This window comes from Numenius arquata, chromosome W (assembly GCF_964106895.1).
Source record: "Numenius arquata chromosome W, bNumArq3.hap1.1, whole genome shotgun sequence".
Lineage (NCBI taxonomy): Eukaryota > Metazoa > Chordata > Aves > Charadriiformes > Scolopacidae > Numenius > Numenius arquata.
This window is the reverse complement of record NC_133615.1, coordinates 27530543-27550008: the sequence shown is the minus strand read 5'-3', so window position 1 is coordinate 27550008 and position 19466 is coordinate 27530543. Positions and strand designations below refer to the sequence as shown.

Genomic DNA, 19466 nt, shown 5'->3' with positions numbered 1-19466 from the left:
CAGAGGATCAGGTTAGAGATCGTTTAAGCAAACTTGACACCCACAAATCCATGGGCCCTGATGGGATGCACCCGTGAGTGCTGAGGGAACTGGCAGATGTTATTGCGAAGCCACTCTCTGTCATCTTTGAAAAGTCATGGAGAACAGGAGAGGTGCCTGAGGACTGGAGGAAAGCTAATGTCACTCCAGTCTTCAGAAAAGGCAAGAAGGAGGTCCCGGGAAACTACAGGCCAGTCAGCCACCCCTCCATTCCTGGAAAGGTGATGGAACAGCTCATCCTGGACAGCATCTCTAAGCATGTGGAAGAAAATAAGATCATCGGGAGCGGTCAGCATGGATTCACCAAAGGGAAATCATATTTAACCAATGTGATAGCCTATGGACCTGGACTATTTGGGTCAGCAAAATGAGTCTTACACCTGAGAGGCAGGGAGGCTCTACATATCCCAGAAGGAAATGAAGACGTGGTAGCATGTCCTATACAGAGTAGACAGAGTCTGTGCTGCACAAGCTCTGTCCACTATGTTAACATTGCTGCCTTCAGGATATAATGTCAAGGGCACATGACATCGCACTGCATGCCAGCCAAGCAGAAGGCAGTCGCTCTCGCAGATCAAGAACTAGAGTCCAAGGCCTGCACTTCCCTGTACAGCCGCTAAGAAAAGCAAAAATTACAAGATGCACTAAAAAGCATTAGTTACCTTCTTATGTAGAGCAGACAGGGTTACACTAGGTAAAAACCAGCCCCAGTTCCAGCCTTAAGTGACAACCTTACTCTGACCTGCTTTTGTATACATTAATGATCTGAAGTTAATGCGGACTTACCACATTCAGCAGGTGCATTTGGAAGCTGAAAGCACATTCAGGTAACAAAAAAAAAAAAAAAAAAAAGGCAAGGAGGACCCAGGAAACTACAGGCTGGTCAGCCTCACCTCCATCCCTGGAAAGATGATGGAACGACTCGTTCTGGGCGTCATCTCAAAGCATCTGGAGGAAAAGAAAGCTATCAGAAGGAGTCAACACAGATTCACCAAGGGGGAGTCATGTCTGACTAACCTGATAGCCTTCTATGATGGCATGACTGGATGGATAGATGAGGGGAGGGCGGTGGATGTTGTCTACCTTGACTTCAGCAAGGCTTTTGACACAGTCTCCCACAGCAGCCTCATAGGTAAGATTAGGAAGTGTGGGTTAGATGAGTGGACAGTGAGGTGGATTGAAAACTGGCTGAAAGACAGAGCTCAGAGGGTTGTTATTAGGAGCACAGAATGTAGTTAGAGGTCTGTAACAAGTGGAGTCCCCCAGGGTTCAGTACTGGGTCCAGTCCTCTTCAATATATTCATCAATGACCTGCATGAGGGGATGGAATGTACCCTCAGCAAGTTTGCTGACAATACAAAACTGGGAGGGGTGGCTGACACACCAGAAGGCTGTGCTGCCATACAGCGAGACCTGGACAGGCTGGAGAGTTGGGCAGAGAGGAACCTGATGAAATTCAACAAGGGCAAGTGTAGGGTGCTGCACCTGGGGAGGAATAACCCCATGCACCAGTACAGGTTGGGGGCCGACCTGCTGGAGAGCACCTCTGAGGAAAAAGACCTAGGAGTCCTGGTGGACAATAGGATGACCATGAACCAGCAATGTGCCCTTGTGGCCAAGAAGGCCAATGGCATCCTGGGGTACATCAGGAAGAGTGTGGCCAGCAGGTCGAGGGAGGTTATCCTGCCCCTCTACTCTGCCCTGGTGAGGCTGCATCTGGAGTACTGTGTCCAGTTCTGGGCTCCCCAGTTCAAGAAGGACAGGCAACTGCTGGAGAGGGTGCAGCAGAAGGCTACAAAGATGATTAGGGGCCTGGAGCATCTCCCTTACAAGGAGAGGCTGAGAGACTTGGGTCTTTTTAGTCTAGAGAAGACAAGACTGAGGGGGGATCTGATCAATGCCTATAAATACTTAAAGGGTGGGTGTCAAGACGAAGGGGCCAGTCTTTTTTCAGTGGTGCCCAGGGACAGGACAAGAGGACATGGGCACAAACTTGAATATAAGTGTTAATATACTGGTGTCAGTGGCAAGTAATATATCGTCCACATACTGCAATACCACTCCTGTCCCAGGCGGGCATTTCCACTGTTCTAAGTCTTTGGCTAGCTGATTTCCAAAACGTGTTGGGCTATTTTTAAAGCCCTGTGTTAGCACAGTCCATGTAAGCTGTGTTTTCCTTCCAGATTCTGGGTTTTCCCATTCGAATGCAAATAAAAGTTGGCTCTCTGGGCTCAGAGGCAAGCAGAAAAAGGCATCCTTTAGGTCCAAGACGATAAACCATGCCAATTCAGGTACCAATTTAGTTAGGAGAGTGTATGGATTTGCTACTACCCGATGTAAATCCTCAACAATTTTGTTGATAGCCCTGAGATCCTGTACTATGCGATAGCTGCCATCCGGCTTTTTGACAGGTAATATTGGAGTGTTATACTCTGATTCACATTCTTTCAGCAGCCCATACTCGATAAACTGGTCTATAGTTTGTCAGATCCCCTTCCTATCCTCTATCCTGAGGGGATACTGTTTGACTCTCACCGGTCGTGCTCCTTGTTTGGGTTTTATCACTATTGGGGAAGCACTTTTTGCTCTCCCCGGCACTCCCGAGGCCCATACCCCCGGATAAATTTGGTCTCTAATCTCCTCAGGCACTCCTGGAGTAATGGGAGTTCCTATCAGGGCCAAACTTAGTACTTCAATTAGTTGATCTTCTCTTATCCGAAGTTCAATTTTTCCTTTTTTGAATTTAATTTCTGCTCCCAATTGTTCTAGTAAATCTCGCCCTAGCAGGGGTTTCGGGGAGCTTGGCATATATAAGAATTTGTGTATCCCCAATTGTTTTCCCAATTTGAACCTAAGAGGTTTGAGAAAATATGCCTTTTCACTCTGGCCAGTGGCTCCCTTTACTGTTACAAAATCAGTATCAATAGGGGTCAGGGCTTGATTCAAGACTGAGAACGTTGCTCCTGTATCTACCAAAAATTCTATTTCTTGTTGCTTTTTCCCTAGCCTTAGAGTAACCAGTGGATCCGCTAGGGTAGATTCCCCAGGTCCCCATCAGTCCCCCTTTGCCTGGACCTGTATCCTTCCCTTCTCAGAGGCCTTTTAGGTCTCATATCTCCAAATCCTTTACTCTCTTGTAGCGCCGCTACTGACTCTCACTTATCTTTCCTTCCGTCTTAACACTCTCCACGCTTCTCTGCTTTCTGCCAGCCTCAACTCTCTCCGGATATCACTTGCTGCAACATCTCTTCAACTTTCCTTTTCCTTCTTTCTTATTACACTATTGGGTCTTGTGGAGCCACTAGTCCACAGTCCTGCTGATATTTGGGGTGGTTCCGAAGGGTGAAAAACATGTCCGCATATGTGACTTCATCCCACTTTCCTTCCCTTCTAAGGAATAGCATTAATTGTAATATAGTATTGTAATTAAGGGTCCCGTTAAAGGGCCATTTCTCCTGATCATCTAACTTGTAAAGGGGCCACCATTGATTACAATTAAGTTTTTCTTAAGGTTTTCTTGTCCATGCTGCCACCCGGTGAGCCCCCGATCTCCTTCCAGTGTGCTAAAATACACCCTAGGGGACTCTTTTTCAGTATCTCGCCTCCTTGATTATTGCCCATTTTATGTCCTCCCTACCCCCTTGGTTAAAAGGTGACCCTGATCTCCGTGTGTCACCTGGGTGTTATTCCTGTTTCCCTCCCGGGAAATGGTACAGCTATATCCCTGTCACTACCTTTATCTCCAGGGGTAGGCTATGTCTCCACAGATTACTTGTTTCAACTCTCCCGCCCGCTCAATCTTTTCCCACTCAGTCCAGCTACCACACTGTGGACACCAAAAATCGTCCTCCTGATCTACCCAAACCTCCGTATTACAAGCAAAGCACTTTAAGATAAAAATAGGACCACAAACGTTATCCGAATGTCCAAGACACTGCCACTCAATATTCTCAATATTTGGTTCACACAATGTTTCTTTACAGTCTGTCATACGCTTCGTTCGTCTCCGGCTGCTCTCCTCGCGGAGAACACGGAACCGCGGATCAGAACTCCACTCACTCCGCAGCAGTGCCGCGTCTCAATCACTCATTTCACTCATACAATAATTTCCACCTTATATTAGACAATAACACGGTAGTGGTACCTTATGACAAATACAACAAGTAACCAACAGTATTACAATTCCACACACTAACACAAAAACCAAAACCGAGGGATCCCACACAAGCATAACCCAACCGTTAGCCCAAGCTTGAGCATACCCCGGGGCGAGTACACTGACTCTTTACCACACGTAGGACGTCTCCTCACGATTTACAGGTCCCCCTTAAGAAAACCCTAAACATACCTGGTCTGCAATAGATGGTCCTTGTCTGTCCCCGCGGTGATCTGAATGAGTGGGGGAGTCCTCCCGAGAAATCTCAGGGGTGCCCAGAGGAGTCCCGTCCTCAGCAGGTCCCGCAGCCGGACAGAGAGGGTCCCATCTGGGGTGCCAAATTGATGCGCGGAAACAAACCCTACAACTCGCAGAGAGTTATAAAGCAGGTATGTTTATTGCGGCGCCGGGTGCAAGGGGGATTTCTCCTCCTAACTTGCACACTGGCTCGTAAAACAAGCATCTATTTATGATAAAAAGCATACATATTCATTAATGTGGGCTGGGTTATTATAATTAATGCTAAGAAAAGGCATTACTATTCTAATTATTTCTAGGAACTCATTATCATAAGTCTCCTCCCCTTGCCGCATGCATACTGTCGCCAGGGTCTTCTGGAGGAAGGCTCATAGTCTTCTTCACCATGTACTTTTACCTTTGGCTTAGAATGCTGGGCTGGCTGGACCCCAAACCGCGGAACTGGTCCCGACCAGATGGACACTTTACCCAGACAATTGGGTTCCTCCTTAGCATGCAGGCTGTTCCTGCTGTCTTATACACAAGGCCAGTTCCTTATCTTGGAATGCTGGGCTCCTGGGCTCCGAGCTCTGTTCTTTGCCAAGCTGTACTAAATCTACACTAACGACCTTTAACCATTCATTCTCCGAATCAAAGTTCCACCTAAACATGAGGAGGAACTTCTTTACTTTGAGGGTGGCAGAGCACTGGAACAGGCTGCCCAGGGAGGTGGAGTCTCCGTCTCTGGAGACGTTCAAAACCTGCCTGGACAAGTTCCTGTGCAACCTGCTCTAGGTGGACCTGCTTTGGCAGGGGGGTTTGGACTAGATGATCTCCAGAGGTCCCTTCCAACCCCATATCATTCTGTGATTCAAAGCACTTAAAAGTCAACCCAGATTTTAGCCTGCAAATCAATAAACAGCCTACTTTCTAGAGGTGCTACACTGCTCCAAGTCCCAGTGAGATCAAGAGAAAATTGAAGTACTCATTATCTTGGGAATTAATAGTACTTAAATGCCTCTACCACCAAGCAAAAAAAAAAAAAAAAAAAAAAAGTCTGCCTACTGTGCAGAACAGAAAACAGCATTGAAGAAAGGCTTTCTCCAGGCATGAACTAGTGCCCCAGAAATACTACCTACACATAGATCATCCCCCCCAGCAGGGATGATCACATACTCAAGGCAGAAGCTTTCAGCCACCAGTCACCACTGGGCACCACACTCCAGTGTCTTGGTATTTCTTCCCTATGATACTGAAAGGTGACAGTGCCAGGATCTCCACAGAGCCCTCACTGACAGTGGGTCAGGACAAGGGCTGTTGCTGGTAAGGTATTCAGGTGACAACATGAGCTGGTGAAGCACCTTTTCTCATATTATAGAAACTTCTCCTGTATCTGAAAGCAGACCCTGACATTTATCTAGACAGTACTGTTCAAACTCCAGTAACCACATAAATAAGACTTTCCTAACCCTTGCCTACATGCTTTCTCTTTTTGATAACTTGCCCAATGAAGAGATGGATGCCTAGAGCCAAGTTAAATAACGACTGCAACTTATTAGTCTGGGATTAATATGGTTTAAAATGGACGTCACAGATCAGTGCCTTCTCATGCTTGAAAATAAAGGGTATGGGAAGAAGCTTATAGGACCATCCACCCTGCAAGCCCTCATGCTTGGCCCTGGTGTAAGGTTCAACTGGACGTACTGCATCCACATCAGAAAAGGAAAACAGCACTCAAATCTGTAAATTTTATTTATTTTTTTTAGAGAGTGAGCTTTTGTATATTTAAAGGAAATAAATACACATTGAAAATTAAGAGTCTCACTCACAGCTTTAAAGTTACAAAGCAAGCATTCACTCACAGCACAGACTCTCAATATGATAACACAGAGCAGACAACATGCTTTTTTTCCTGTTCCCAGAAAAAAAACACAAGAATAGACAGTATTAATAGTGGTACAAAGACTGGATTTACTTTGAGATGAAGTAAACCTAAATAAGACACCATAAAAAATAAGTAGAAGTAAAATGCACACTTAAAAGTTCAACAATATTTGGATGGTGTACAATTTAGTTGATCATAAAAGCACTAGTGTTATCTATCATTAGATTTCAGAGTTGCTTTTAAGTTTGGTTTGTTGGTCGCTCAAGGAATACTGTCATAAAAGCAAAACCTGCATGTACTATTAATGATTTAGTCTATCACATGAAAAACCCTTCCTATTTATTAAAAGCTTATCTTACTGCTGTCTTAATAGCTACTTCTTCAAGCAAACCATTTGAAGCACCCTTTGACAAGTTTCTTACCACTGCCTCGTTCTTTGGAACAGATGGATTTAACGTTGTGAGAAGGCTGCCTGGGATCCAGAAAGGAGACATGTGCCTGTGATCCTACTGCATACACTGACCACTCCTGACCATAAGCCAAACACACATTCTCCCTGCAGTATGGCAACTTTGTGGAAAGTAACTGGAAATGGAGGAAAGACAAATCAACGCATTATGAGAAAAGAGCAAAACGTTAATAGAACTATTCTGTAAGCTATGTTCAAGGAAGCTGCATTAAAAAAAACCACAAAATGCAGCTAAAAAAAAAAAAGTTCATCACAACAACAGACCTTTAAAAGAAAAGCAACAACCTGACCCAGAGAAAAAGAAAACCTGAAGGAGATTGGATGCGTTATCTGAAGCAAGCTGAGATGATAAAGGCTGAAGCCAAGTATTATGCAAAGAACAATGGACATTTTGGTAAATTGTTTTACATCTTTCTAAGCTGCTGTTATTTCTTCAGCAGGTATACACAGACATCAGCTCTGTATGAGCTAAAAAGTTTACCTCATGCGCTAGCATAGACATTTCTGGGTTTGATCTGCAATTATACTTAAATAAGCATAACTTCCTTTACGAACACCGCTAATCAAGTATCCATCATACTCTATGGAACAGTTCATTTCAGCTCACCCAGAACTGGCATAAAGTTAAGAGTGCTCCCACCCTCCAAAATAATGGGAGTGGGAAGTTCCTCTCCCCAAGTTCTAATTTTTTGAACGTTTCATTTTACATAAAGCTTTTAAGTGTTTTACAAACACTGCTTCTCTTTCTTCAAGCATTTAAAGGAGATAAAGAATAGTGAACAGCCTTAACTGCTGGGCAATTTTTGAAATTTTACACCAATGAACAGAAAAGCACCTTTGATAGTGTGTGCTCTGCTTTCCAAAGATGAAAATACCCATCTAGGGACACAGCTCCCAGTTCCTATTTAAAAGAGGGGAAAAAACAAACAAACAAACAAACAAAGAGTTAGATTCTTTATTATAGATGTCCTTACAAACTCATATTCTCTACTAGGTAGGCTGCATACTCCAGATTGAACTCATTCATAATCCTGTACATACTTATCAAGATCAATTTTCATTTTATACCGATCATGATAGAACACGATATAGCACAAGTATGCCAGGTAGAATAAAAATTAATAAAACAGCAAATAACCCAAAATAACTATCAAAAGTATAGATTTTGTTAGACAAACAATGAATTCTTAGACAGTACAATCTGGGGTTGGCAATTCTCTACAGCAGCTCCCACACTGATTCTGACCCTGAAGTAAACATTGCTTTCCAGGCAATACTCTACTGAAAAAGCTACATTAAGTCTCCATCACAGAGGAGTAATTAACAGCTACAGTGAAAAATAAAGCCCGCAAGAGCACTATGCTTGATAGCACACCCACCTTTGCTTCAGACCCTCTCTGTTCTTTAAGGGCAGAAAGAAAATTAGTGGGGGGTGAATTGCTACTCCCACTTGCCCCAGTAAAATTCATCTCTAGTAGTAACAAGAGATCAGCATGGGGGAAGTTAACATTTACTGTTTGTCAAACACCAACGCAAGCACTGGTGCCTGCCCTGTGTGTTGGTCACCTCACTTGCTGAGCAATCCAGTAACAATTCAATCATCAAAACAGCAACTGATTAAATGTTAGCTACTCTTCACAAAAGGTGAAGAAAAGCAGCAAGAGCACTCAAGAGTGGGATTCAAGCTGCAAGAAGCATTTTGGTGCTTTATCTGCTTTTTATAAACATTCCCTGTCTGCCCCCCTTAGTGTGCAAGTCTAAAAATCAACCCCCCAGGAAAACTGTTCCTTCTGAAAACATATGATTTCATCCCCCCCCGGACTTCTCCAAGCACTTGGGACAGAAGCAGACATCGCAGATAAAGATGACCATCTCCTATGAGAAAGATGCCAAAGGATCAGGGGAAAAAAAAAAAAAAAAAAAAAAAAGATATCAGGTTGCTCCTCTGGTATTTTTTAGATTACTTCTTTTTCTAATACATATGGACAGTTTTAAGACTTCTCAACTGTCTTGCTTATCTTACTGACCTTGTTCTTATTGTTGAAAGCCAATGCTCGGACTTTGCAGTTGTCAGGATTGGTGTTCTCCTTGGGGATATCCTTCAGAGCCCTGTGTGTTATGTGGGCATAGACAGGAACTTGAGAGAGATTATGTCTGGTATCACTTTTGGACAACACATCCTCTGTGACTTCCCAGAGACCCATTGAACCATCCCGGGAACCTGAATAAATAATCCATAACAGCATTTCACATATAAATAATTCCCATTTTTTTAAAAAAGGAACTGCAATAAACAATAAGGTCTAATAGATTAAATTGAAAGAAATTATACTATTACTAACTGAACACACTATTGTTGCCTATATATTAATTTTTATTAACAAAATTATGATTTTATGGAGCTGTAAAGTTCATAACATTGTGAACTCATTGTCAACTGTTTTGTCTACATGGTTTCCAAGCAGCTAGATCACCTCATCTGTTTTCAAACTGATTAGGATGAATCAAAAAACCACAATCCTGTATAACAGTCACCATTAGAGATTCACACACAGAACAAACTTGGAGGCAACTGAATAGCCTACGTGTTCAGCCTGGCTTACCAAGGCTGAGACTGACACAGTCTGTTAAGCCAATAAAAAAAACCCTCTAAGAAACTCAGTTGGGTTTATACCAGTCTTGGATCATTTGATTTCTGCCAGTATGCTTACGGATATGTACACACACATTTGTGAACTGAACAGAAACAGCTTTCAAACCACAATTTGTATCAAATCTATTTTTAAATTATTTTTTTAAACCCATGCAACCTCTTGTTTAAAGAATGTAACACAGGAACTGAAGTCAAACAAGCAAAAACTCATTTTATTTTTCTACTGAATTTGAAGATATTAATCCAAAATATGAATCAATAAAAGTAACAACACTGGATGAAGAAAGCTGAATGTCTTTGGTTCATAGATAAACACAGACTTAATCCAAGGTCCTATACCCACCCCTTCTGGTGTTTAGGCAACTCACTTCCATCTAAGTCAGCTCTGACATATACCTCAATTTCTTCCCTACACAACATAACTTTAAAAAAAATAAATAAAAATTGACCCAGATATTTGGGTTGGAGAGTTGCAAGGACCAACTTCTATATTAAATTCAAAAATCAAACTCGAGGATTAGCTTTTTGGTTTTTGAAAAAAATAAAAAAAATTACTGAACTAACATTTCGAGCATTTGATTTTTAGGAGACTTATGATTTTCTGTCACCCACAGTTTGACACGTCCCTGTATGGAATACTATACCCTGTTGGCACCAAAAGACAGTAAACTACTATATTAATGCAACAGCATATTAGTATTGCTGACTTTATCCAAGTTAAGTAATATTTTATTAAGCTACACTGATTATCCAACTACTTACTGAAAAGTCAGTTACTGACCTTTTTTATTACAGCCTTCTATATTAACTGCCATAATATGTGTGCATATAGATACACGCACACACACGACTTTACTGATATCTTGATAAAACAAACTGAGTTTTCATTAATCAGTCTTTCATAGGATTTCAGGAAACTGATACTGCTCTGCTGCATTTACAAGTTATTAACTGATAACAACACCCCTCTTAAAATTCTTCTTCTTGTGTGGAACCCTTCCCTTGAACTCACTGTGTTTAGACACCCTCTCATGGCAACACCTACCGTAAAGACAATAGTATTCCCTCTAACATTAGAAAAAAAAAAAAAAAAATATCTAAACTAGGGCCCTACAAATGAAACAAAGCAAAGCACTGTACTATGACCAAGAATGGTTTAAATAGGCAAAGTAGTTCCAAGTGGTTTCAAATGCCTTGATAAAGGTGCTTCCCTAAGACCTATTAAGTGCTGCACAGCAGTATAAAATTCTGGGGAAAAAAAAATTAAAAATTGATTTTACCAGAAACAGCCATAGTATCACTGATCCATGCAACTGAAAATATCCAGTCCTTATGTCCATCCTAAAAGAAAAAAAGACAGATTTTTTTTTTGTGCCATTATATTCTAGAGTGGTCTCAAAGTAGACACTTTGATTTTTAATTATTTTGCTTTTAGTGCAAACTCAGAAGGACAGACCTACATTAAAACATACAGATAAGATTCCAGTATAAAGCTGAAGAAGTTTAAGCACCTAACAGTAACTTTTTTTTTTTTTTTTTAAGTGTATAATTAATAGAGAGCAATTACATGATGGAAAAAACAGGTCTCTGACCAAGGACAAATTGATCTCAATTCTAAGAACTTAGATTTTTCCATTTTGAAAGCAGCAGTCTTTACTTCTGTAAAGTAGTTACATACTTTTATTTCCTAAAATGCACATCCCTACTATAAAAAGTAACCATAACCATGTTTACAATATATGACCTACAGATAAATTTTTCAAGACTATTACTTCAAGAATCTTTTCTTTAGCAGGTGAGAAATCCATGGAGAAAAAGAGACCATGAGGCTCTAGTTCTGTTTGAAAAGCTGCAGAGTCACAGCAGCACACAAATGAATAACAAGTCATATAAATCTTCAGAGTCAAACCTTTCTCCAGCTGGTTATCTGCTACTGCAGAAACCCTGACCTGATCTGATCTGACTTCTGCTGTTGTAGTTAGCATCTACGTGAAGTCCTGAATCAAAAAGGAGAAATGGGACAGAAGTGCTTACAGAACAGCACTATACTAATTTCAGCCGCCTTCTTTTTAAGCCTGGCTATTTTAAAGGCATCATGTTGTTTCAGAAATATAAGCAGTACCAGAACCTATCAAACTGCCATAAGACACTGGGTTAGAACTAATCCTCAAAGCCAAGTTCCACCTCTGGAATAATACATACATAAGCTGCACTGGAGAAGGGGAAATTTGAATAACTTGTATCATCTTTTCAATTTCTCAAAAGAGCTTTTTCACTAATACTACTTTCAGATGTCATCACCACAATTAGACTTTAACAGTTAAGATTTTGTCAAATTTTCAATGCTTAAAAGTAATCCGAAGTAGACCTGAACGAGGGTGAGGAAGAAGAGATCTGACTCAGAACCCCGAGAATCATCTCACGTGTTTGTGTACTCACTCATATTTAAGATCTCTAGTAAAAAAAGACAACTTACAGGAACGTTCTCAAACTTTCAGAAATTCACACTCTACTACAAGACTCCCAAATCTTAACCTTGCTCTGACCTTACATACTTCAAAACATTAAGTGACAAAATAAACTGTTCCCAAATACTCCCACTTACATCTCCCACACAAACAGGATCCAGTGTAGGCAGACGATAAATTGCAAGACTGTTGGGGTTGTCTCCACCTGTGGCCAGAAGGGTCCTCGAGGGGTTGAGCTCGATGGCATGAATACCACATCCCTGCTGGTTCACCATGCCGGGTTCACGATCTTTCAGAATAGGAATCTTGGTAATCTGACCATTCTGGACATCGACTACAAATAACTGGGGGGGGGAAAGATGTAAGTCAAAATTGAACAGATAAGAAAAACAAGATCGTCAAATATCCTCCCTATTTCGAACTGACATTCTTTTAAAGTTGTAATGCACAAATGCTTAAAGTATGGCTGAAGAGTGCATAAATTCCTTCTTAAAACAACTAAACTAATTTAAATTCAGTGGGTTTTATTTTAATCATAGAATGGTTTGGGCTGGAAGGGACCTTAAAGATCACTGAGTTCCAACCCCCCTGCCATGGGCAGGGACACCTCCCACTAGAACAGGTTGCTCAAAGCCCCATCCAGCCTGGCCTTGAACACTTCCAGGGAAGAGGCATCCACATCTTCCCTGGGCAACCTGTTCCAGTGCCTCACCACCCTCACGGTAAAGAATTTCTTCCTAATATCTAATCTAAATTTCCCCTCTTTCAATTTAAAACCATTACCCCTCATCCTATTGTTACCAAAGGCAGGCTTATAACCATATGCTAACTAAAATGAGTTAATTACTGAGCTTCTTACTCTGTGAGAAAATAGTTGGTCACCGAGCTGATAGTGATAAGGATGGGATAACAAGTAGTTAATCACTTTAAGGTTCTCTCATATGTCAAATTATGTACTCCTATACCAATTAGGACAGAGCTGTGGCTACTTCGAAGGACATCCTTATCTTCCTCGAGAAGCTGGCAAACTTACAGTAAACTTTTACTGTCCTGAGAGGACTCAATACCTTAAAAGGATACTGTGAGGAAGGGTATCCCTACCCAAACGACCACTGAGGAACTCACTCACGCCTGCGCAGAAGTGTTTTGCAGACACTGCAAAAGTTCATGCATGTGCAAAAGGGCTATTCAGTCATCCTAATGAATATGTAAGCCTAGGTGGAGTTATGTATTAGGTAGGCGGAATAATGAGAATCTTTTGTGTAAAAATAATGGGTGAATATCCCCGGTAAGGTGCGCTAGATGTGTGGATTTCCACCTAGCACCCGGCGTCAAATAAAGCAATATCTCCTCTCTAAACTGCTTCTGGTTTCGAGAGCTTTTGTTTCAGGTAACACTATCGCTACACTCCCTGACAAAGAGTCCCTCCCCATCTCTCCTGTAGGCCCCCTCAGGTACTGGAAAGGCTGCCATAAGGTCTCCCTGGAGCCTTCTCTTATCCAGGCTGAGCAATCCCAGCTCTCCCAGCCTGTCTTCATAGGAGAGGTACTCCAGCCCTCTGATCATCTTCATGGCCCTCCTCTGGACCTGTTCCAACAGGTCCATGTCCTTCCTGTGCTGAGGACTCCAAAGCTGGACACACTACTCCAGGTGGGGTCTCACCAGAGCAGAGGGGCAAAATCACCTCCCTCGACCTGCTGGCCACACTTCTTTTGATGCAGCCCAAGATGTGGTTGGCTTTCTGGGCTGCAAGCGCACATTGCCGGCTCATGACCTTGCCGGCTTCACAGACCTTGGAGTGTCATACCCCCTCCCGCATCAAGTCTAGTTTAAAGCTCAGTCAACGAGCCCTGCTAGCTCATGAGCAAACACCCTCTTCCCCCTTTCAGAAAGATCCGATTCCAGCAAGCCTGGTGCTGTGTAGGCCATCCCACTGTCAAAACCCCCAAAATTGTGGCAGTGACACTGGCCACGGAGCCATGTATTGACAGACTGAACATGTCTGCTTCTTCCAATGTCACTGCCTATAACTGGAAGAAGAGAAGAAAAGATAACCTGCACCCCAGATTCCCTTGCTAATCTTCCCAAGGCCCTGAAGTCTTGTTTGATTACACTTGGGCTACACGTTGCCACTTCATCACCACCCACATGAAAGAGCAACAGTGGGCAATAGTCCAAGGGCTGCACCAGGCTAGAAGTTTCCTAGTGATGTCCCTGACCCAGGGAGGCAGCATACTTCCCTAAGAAGAGGGTCTGCCTGGCATATTGGACCCTTTGTTCCTCTCAGAAGGGAGTCACCCACAACTACAACCTGTCTCTTCTTCCTCATGGATGTGGTCATTAAACAGGGGGTAGGCTTTTCCAGTCCTAGCAATTCCTCTGGTATAGTGAGACCATCTTCCACATCATCCATGGACTGAACTACATCATCCAGAGCCTCTTACCTACTATATAGAGGCACCCGGGTGGGCAAGGAGGGGGTTCCCTTGCCACCCCTAGCACAGACTTGCCCCCATTCACAGCTCTCCTTTTGGCCACTGCCTTCAGTCTGGCAGGGGAAAGGTACTGGATCTCCTTTAGCTTGGGGTTTTTTTGGTGGCTGTTTCCATTTCTCTCTCAGGGAGGTCAGAGCATGATTCCACCAGTCTATTTCCTTAGCTCTGCCACCAGGCTGAGCAGACTGTCCACCTGGTCACACCTCACACAGCTGTCATCCCTACTACCATCCATTATCCATGAAAGGTTGCGGCACTGCCTGCAGCCCGAGACCTGGGTGGCTACATGTTTCCATGGGAACTCTATCTGTGTGACTATGTCTGCTCTGGTAAGTGCAGAGGACAGCTTTCTGCTGGATAGAGGCCATGGCTAAGCTCCCCCTCACCAGCTGAACTCCCCTCTTGAGCTTTCCACACCCTACCATGCCACGCCCTATTTGCCATGCTCCCTAGGGCTGCCTTTTAGGGGAGCGGGGCTGGCCGCTGCTGGCTCCACTCTTGTGCAAACTGCCAGCTCCCTGCACTGCCCTGGCTTCTCCCCACCTCAGAAAAGCTCGTGAAAAGCCCCTTTTCGTCATGATCGTCCAGCTCCACTGCAGATGTACCTGCACCAGAGATGTTCGTCTCAGCAAGACCCATTTGGCTTTCACAGCAATGGAAGAGAGAAGAAATTTGTCATGGGAGGTTTCCCCATTTAACAAACACCTCAAATCTAAAGCTTTTCCCCATTTAATATCATGACAAAACAGTACTGTTTTCCAGTCTTCCTGTACAACAGCCAGCTAACCCCAGGGGGCTTAGCACAAGTCTCCTGCCTCCCAGGTAAGATACTTGGCATGAAGTTTTGGCTTTGACAAATTGACACTTTATAAATTTATATAATTGGAGTTTATTTTCTGGTGATACACAGAAAATATTAATATAGTACTGCCAGTGCAAAAAAAGATATCTAGCTACATATCTCATCCTGCAAAAAGACTAGAAGTTGGAGCTCTGTGTCACTGTCCCCTTGGCAGAAAACTCAGTTATAAAGCCTTACAACTCTTCAAACAGACATCATTATACCCAGAGTTATGTCAGTTCAAACATATACAACTGTTACAATCAAAACCAGAACAAAGGTTTACATCACCTGCCAAAGCGCACTTTCATTTGAGAGGGTCTTATGCTGAATCATTTCACAGATGTTGTTCAGAGCACAGCTGCACTAACAGTCAAATAGGTATAACAGAGGGGACAAAGCCCTGTGAGGGAACATGAGTGAAGTGAGGAAATGGAGGATCTGAAGTTGACTTGGCACTAAAGAAAGTGATGTAGAATCACAGCCCAGGATTACAATTAAGTTCCATCCTCCCCTCCCCACTTAAGTTTGTACCTTCTATAACCAAAAAGAGATTGTCTCAAAGCCTCTGGAAGTGAAATGAAGATAGAGAAGACAACAAAAAACCCCAAGATAACTCAATGCAATTTGAGAAATACACATCAAGGAAATTGTTCTGAAATCCTTTGTCATTCATTTCTAGAAGGACAGAAGAGAAATCTAGAGGTTCTCAGAGAGGAGTTATACGTATAAGTTGGCTTTGGTGAACTCAGACTGTAGATCTGTTCTTTAATAAGCATCAAAAAAATAAAATTTAGCAGCGTATCTGTTATTCTTGATATACTTAACTAGCAGAATATTAATGTCAAATCAAAACCTGATAAAGTATGGTATGTTAAACTCGTTCTGCAGAGAAAGCTGAAATCCATTCATCACTATTTGTGTGTTGTGTCTAGAATCTTCAACCCACAACTGATCTTTCTCTTTAGGCAGTCTTTCACAAACAGATTACTGTTCCTACAGGGACTATATTTTCATGTTTAGTTCTTTATCTTGCATGCAGGTGTGAGGCCAGGCAATAGCTGAAGTGCAGCTGAGTAGGAGGGAGGCAATCCTCACTTCTCCCAAGCTTTACAATGCAGTTCACTGCCTGAGACAGCAGGTAAAAACATTATGCACACAGCAGCCCCTCTGCCCTAACCACATCCCTGAAAGTTAACACCTGCACTGTAGGATCAGGACCAGTAATTCTCTCTCCTCTCATCCTCCCTTGTCCTTCCCCATGAGAGCATAACCTCTTTTCCTCCTCAGTATTTCCTTCCAGTAGAATCACTTCTATATCTATCCTCCTTCAACTACTGAAAAAACCCAAAATCAACAGTTAAGTACCTAAGATTAAGGCTTGCAAGTGTCATCTGCAGGTCCTAAAGCTGGCACCAGAAGTGCTAATTAGGAAAACACATCCACAGCTCAGGATGTCCCTGACTCAGGAAAACTGTGCTTTAGCTGTAAGAGATTTACACTTCAAAGAGCATCTGGACAAGTAAGAGGACCGAAATTAAAACCCCTTCACGTTCTCCAGTCTGACACCATTGTCATACATCTGTGTTTGATACTAGGTTAATAAAGACTTACTCTAATGCAAAATTCCTTTAGCAAAACCCTAAACTAATTGGGCTGAAAAGGTAAAGAACTTGGAAACACACAATACTGAAGCATCAGACCCTCACATTTCTGCCCTGGATCTTCAACCACAACATCATTTTCCTATAACAACTTTCCAAATTAAAATACTAAAAGACATGTTTTACATTTTTGTATATACTGGTGATTATCCTAGCTTTAATCAAAATCTGCCAACTACATCCAATAAACATCCAGCAGACTTGCCTTCATCATTTCTTTATAAATGTGAGAAATGGGCTCATAAATTTTGCTTCAGCTAATTGGTATATTTTTGTTAGTATGTATGTACTAACAAGGGGGGCTTAGCGATAGTAGAGTCTAATAAATTTTACCCAATTAATCTTCAGAAGTGCCCTTGGTCTGTCAAGGGATCCTTGTTTTGCAGAACGTTATCTAAGTGAAGAAAAACAGATTGGAAGGTAACCTTCAACACAGGAACCCAAAGGACAGGGGAGTATCATTAAGGCTAAAGAAACCAGTCTTGGACAATAGATCTGCCAAGTGGGCTGTGAAGACTGCCACGTAGACCAGGTTCATCTAGAGGACAACCGATGAAGAGGAGGATACGACCACCTGATGAAGTAAACGACCACAGGAGTGCTTGTAATTACTAGCAATGGACAGTAGATGGCAGCAAAGACTGTGAAATAACTTGTAGCATAATCAACTAATTAAAGGCGTGTTTAGGATAATGATTTCTTAGAGTAGGCGTGCTTATGCCTTACAAGGTGAAAAGGTGTGAACTAAACCTGTAATAGGTTAAGGCGGTCGGGAAGAATGTGAGCTCCAACTTCTCAACCAATGAGAAGAGAGACAGAAACCCAGGCGACCGGGATGGAGTATAAGTACCTAAAAACTGAAAGATGAGGTGTGCCTCTGCTTTGAGATGCATCCGATTCAGTGTTGTTTCATACAGTTTTTAATAAACCTTTTTATACTTTTTAATCTTTGCTTCGGCAACTTTGTTCTCTCTTAAATTCTAAGCGTGAGCTGGCATTTCTCACACTTGGTAAGGAACTTGGCACACTGTGGGTAGTTTAAACACAACCACCACCTCCCTAGAATAAAATAAGCAAGCACTGTCTGCATATGCTAAGACTCTTGCATCACCTGTGGCAGGACAGGAAGCCAGAAACTCACACTTGCAAGCTGCACCACTGATTGCCAAGAAATCTTCCCTGTAAATCCAGCAAACAGAAGCCAAGAGAAGCCAAACAGCTGTTAGACACTTCTAAAGCCAAAAAGGGAGAAATTTTAAGAAACAAGATAGGCACCCAGCTAAGAATACAGAAAATTTGAATACCGTTTTAAGAGTTTTAAAGACACTACACTAAAAGTACAAAATATCTGACTGCTTTTAAAGAAGTGCAGCCGAAACCACAGCATACAATAACATGCCTGAAGAAAAAAACAAACAAACAAATAAACTGGCCTACTTCCAAGCAAACTGGTAGCTGCGCTACTCTTGAAATAAGTACATCTGCGAATAACTCCAAAGCAGCCTGGCTTTAAGAGTCTTGACAAAGTCCTGATAGCTGAACTACACTTTTTTTTTTTTTCTTTATCTCAAGCAGAAATAAGAACTTCTTTTCCAGCTACTCATTGTATAGAAACTAAAGGTCAGCCACAGAAACTTTTCCTGGATGCAGTAAACCCCCACCAACCCCCAAACAGCAAGCTGTGCATATTTGTCCCTTGATTTTAAGCTTTGCACATAATTCAGTTCTTCCTGCTAGTAAAACATATGCATGTCAGCCATTAGCGTGCCAAATAACTTTACCAAGCCAGGATTGCTTCGGCCATCTGTCAGAAGTCCAAGGACCACACTTCATTTGTGAGAAACAGAGCAGACTCAGGTATCATTCTCTGCAGGACAACCTTGTTCTAACAAAGAAACAGACTGGATGACATGACAGAGAAATCCATCTTTCCTTTTTTTTTTTTAAAAAACAATTCAGATGTACAACTTGCAACAGTGCTATCACTCAAGGATCAAGGCAGACAGGCATAGCTAGGTACTACAGTTGTCATAGCCATGAATCTTTATGATCTGGCCCTACTTTTCACACCCCATGAGATTACTAGCTGTACACTTATTTTTCTTTTGGTTTGCAGAAGTGGTGAGAAGTCATTTTGGCAAATGGCTCCCATACAATTACTATGTGGCTGTCCCCTTTTCAAACTGCTTATGATCAAGTTAATCAAGAGAAGACAAGAAACTGCCCCACTTCATTAACTAAAGAACTTCATTAATCAATTTGCCAAAAGTAAAGACTGTGGCAGGGAATCGAATATCTGAGGACCAGAGTCTGAACTGCAAAATCCATCCTTCCCTTACATATAATACTGAGAGCAGAACAGTTTGCCAGGCTCTTCCATCAAGTCTACTTCTATTTTTTGACCTGCCTTTTGGAGACAACAGTTGGGGGGGGGGGGGGGGGGGAAAACAGGGGGACCCAACAAAATTACCAATTCATTAAATAAGCACCCTTCCCATGCATCTTTAACTGAAAGCATTGACTTTATAGAGCAAGATGAAAAAACAGGCCTATGAAATG

The 19466-nt window shown here is 42.3% G+C and overlaps 1 protein-coding gene across 1 annotated transcript in view; it reads right to left on the bottom strand.

The window, feature by feature from the left end:
* The window catches only part of LOC141476619 (DDB1- and CUL4-associated factor 12-like), a 29706-nt gene that overhangs the window by 3779 nt on the left and 6461 nt on the right, over positions 1–19466 (bottom strand). The window contains exons 3-7 of the mRNA XM_074165389.1: positions 12045–12251; positions 10720–10780; positions 8814–9007; positions 7622–7687; positions 6740–6902 (exon numbers count right to left, since the gene is read on the bottom strand). Coding sequence (XP_074021490.1) covers positions 6740–6902; positions 7622–7687; positions 8814–9007; positions 10720–10780; positions 12045–12251 — 691 coding nt within the window. The remainder of the gene's footprint in view (positions 1–6739; positions 6903–7621; positions 7688–8813; positions 9008–10719; positions 10781–12044; positions 12252–19466) is intronic.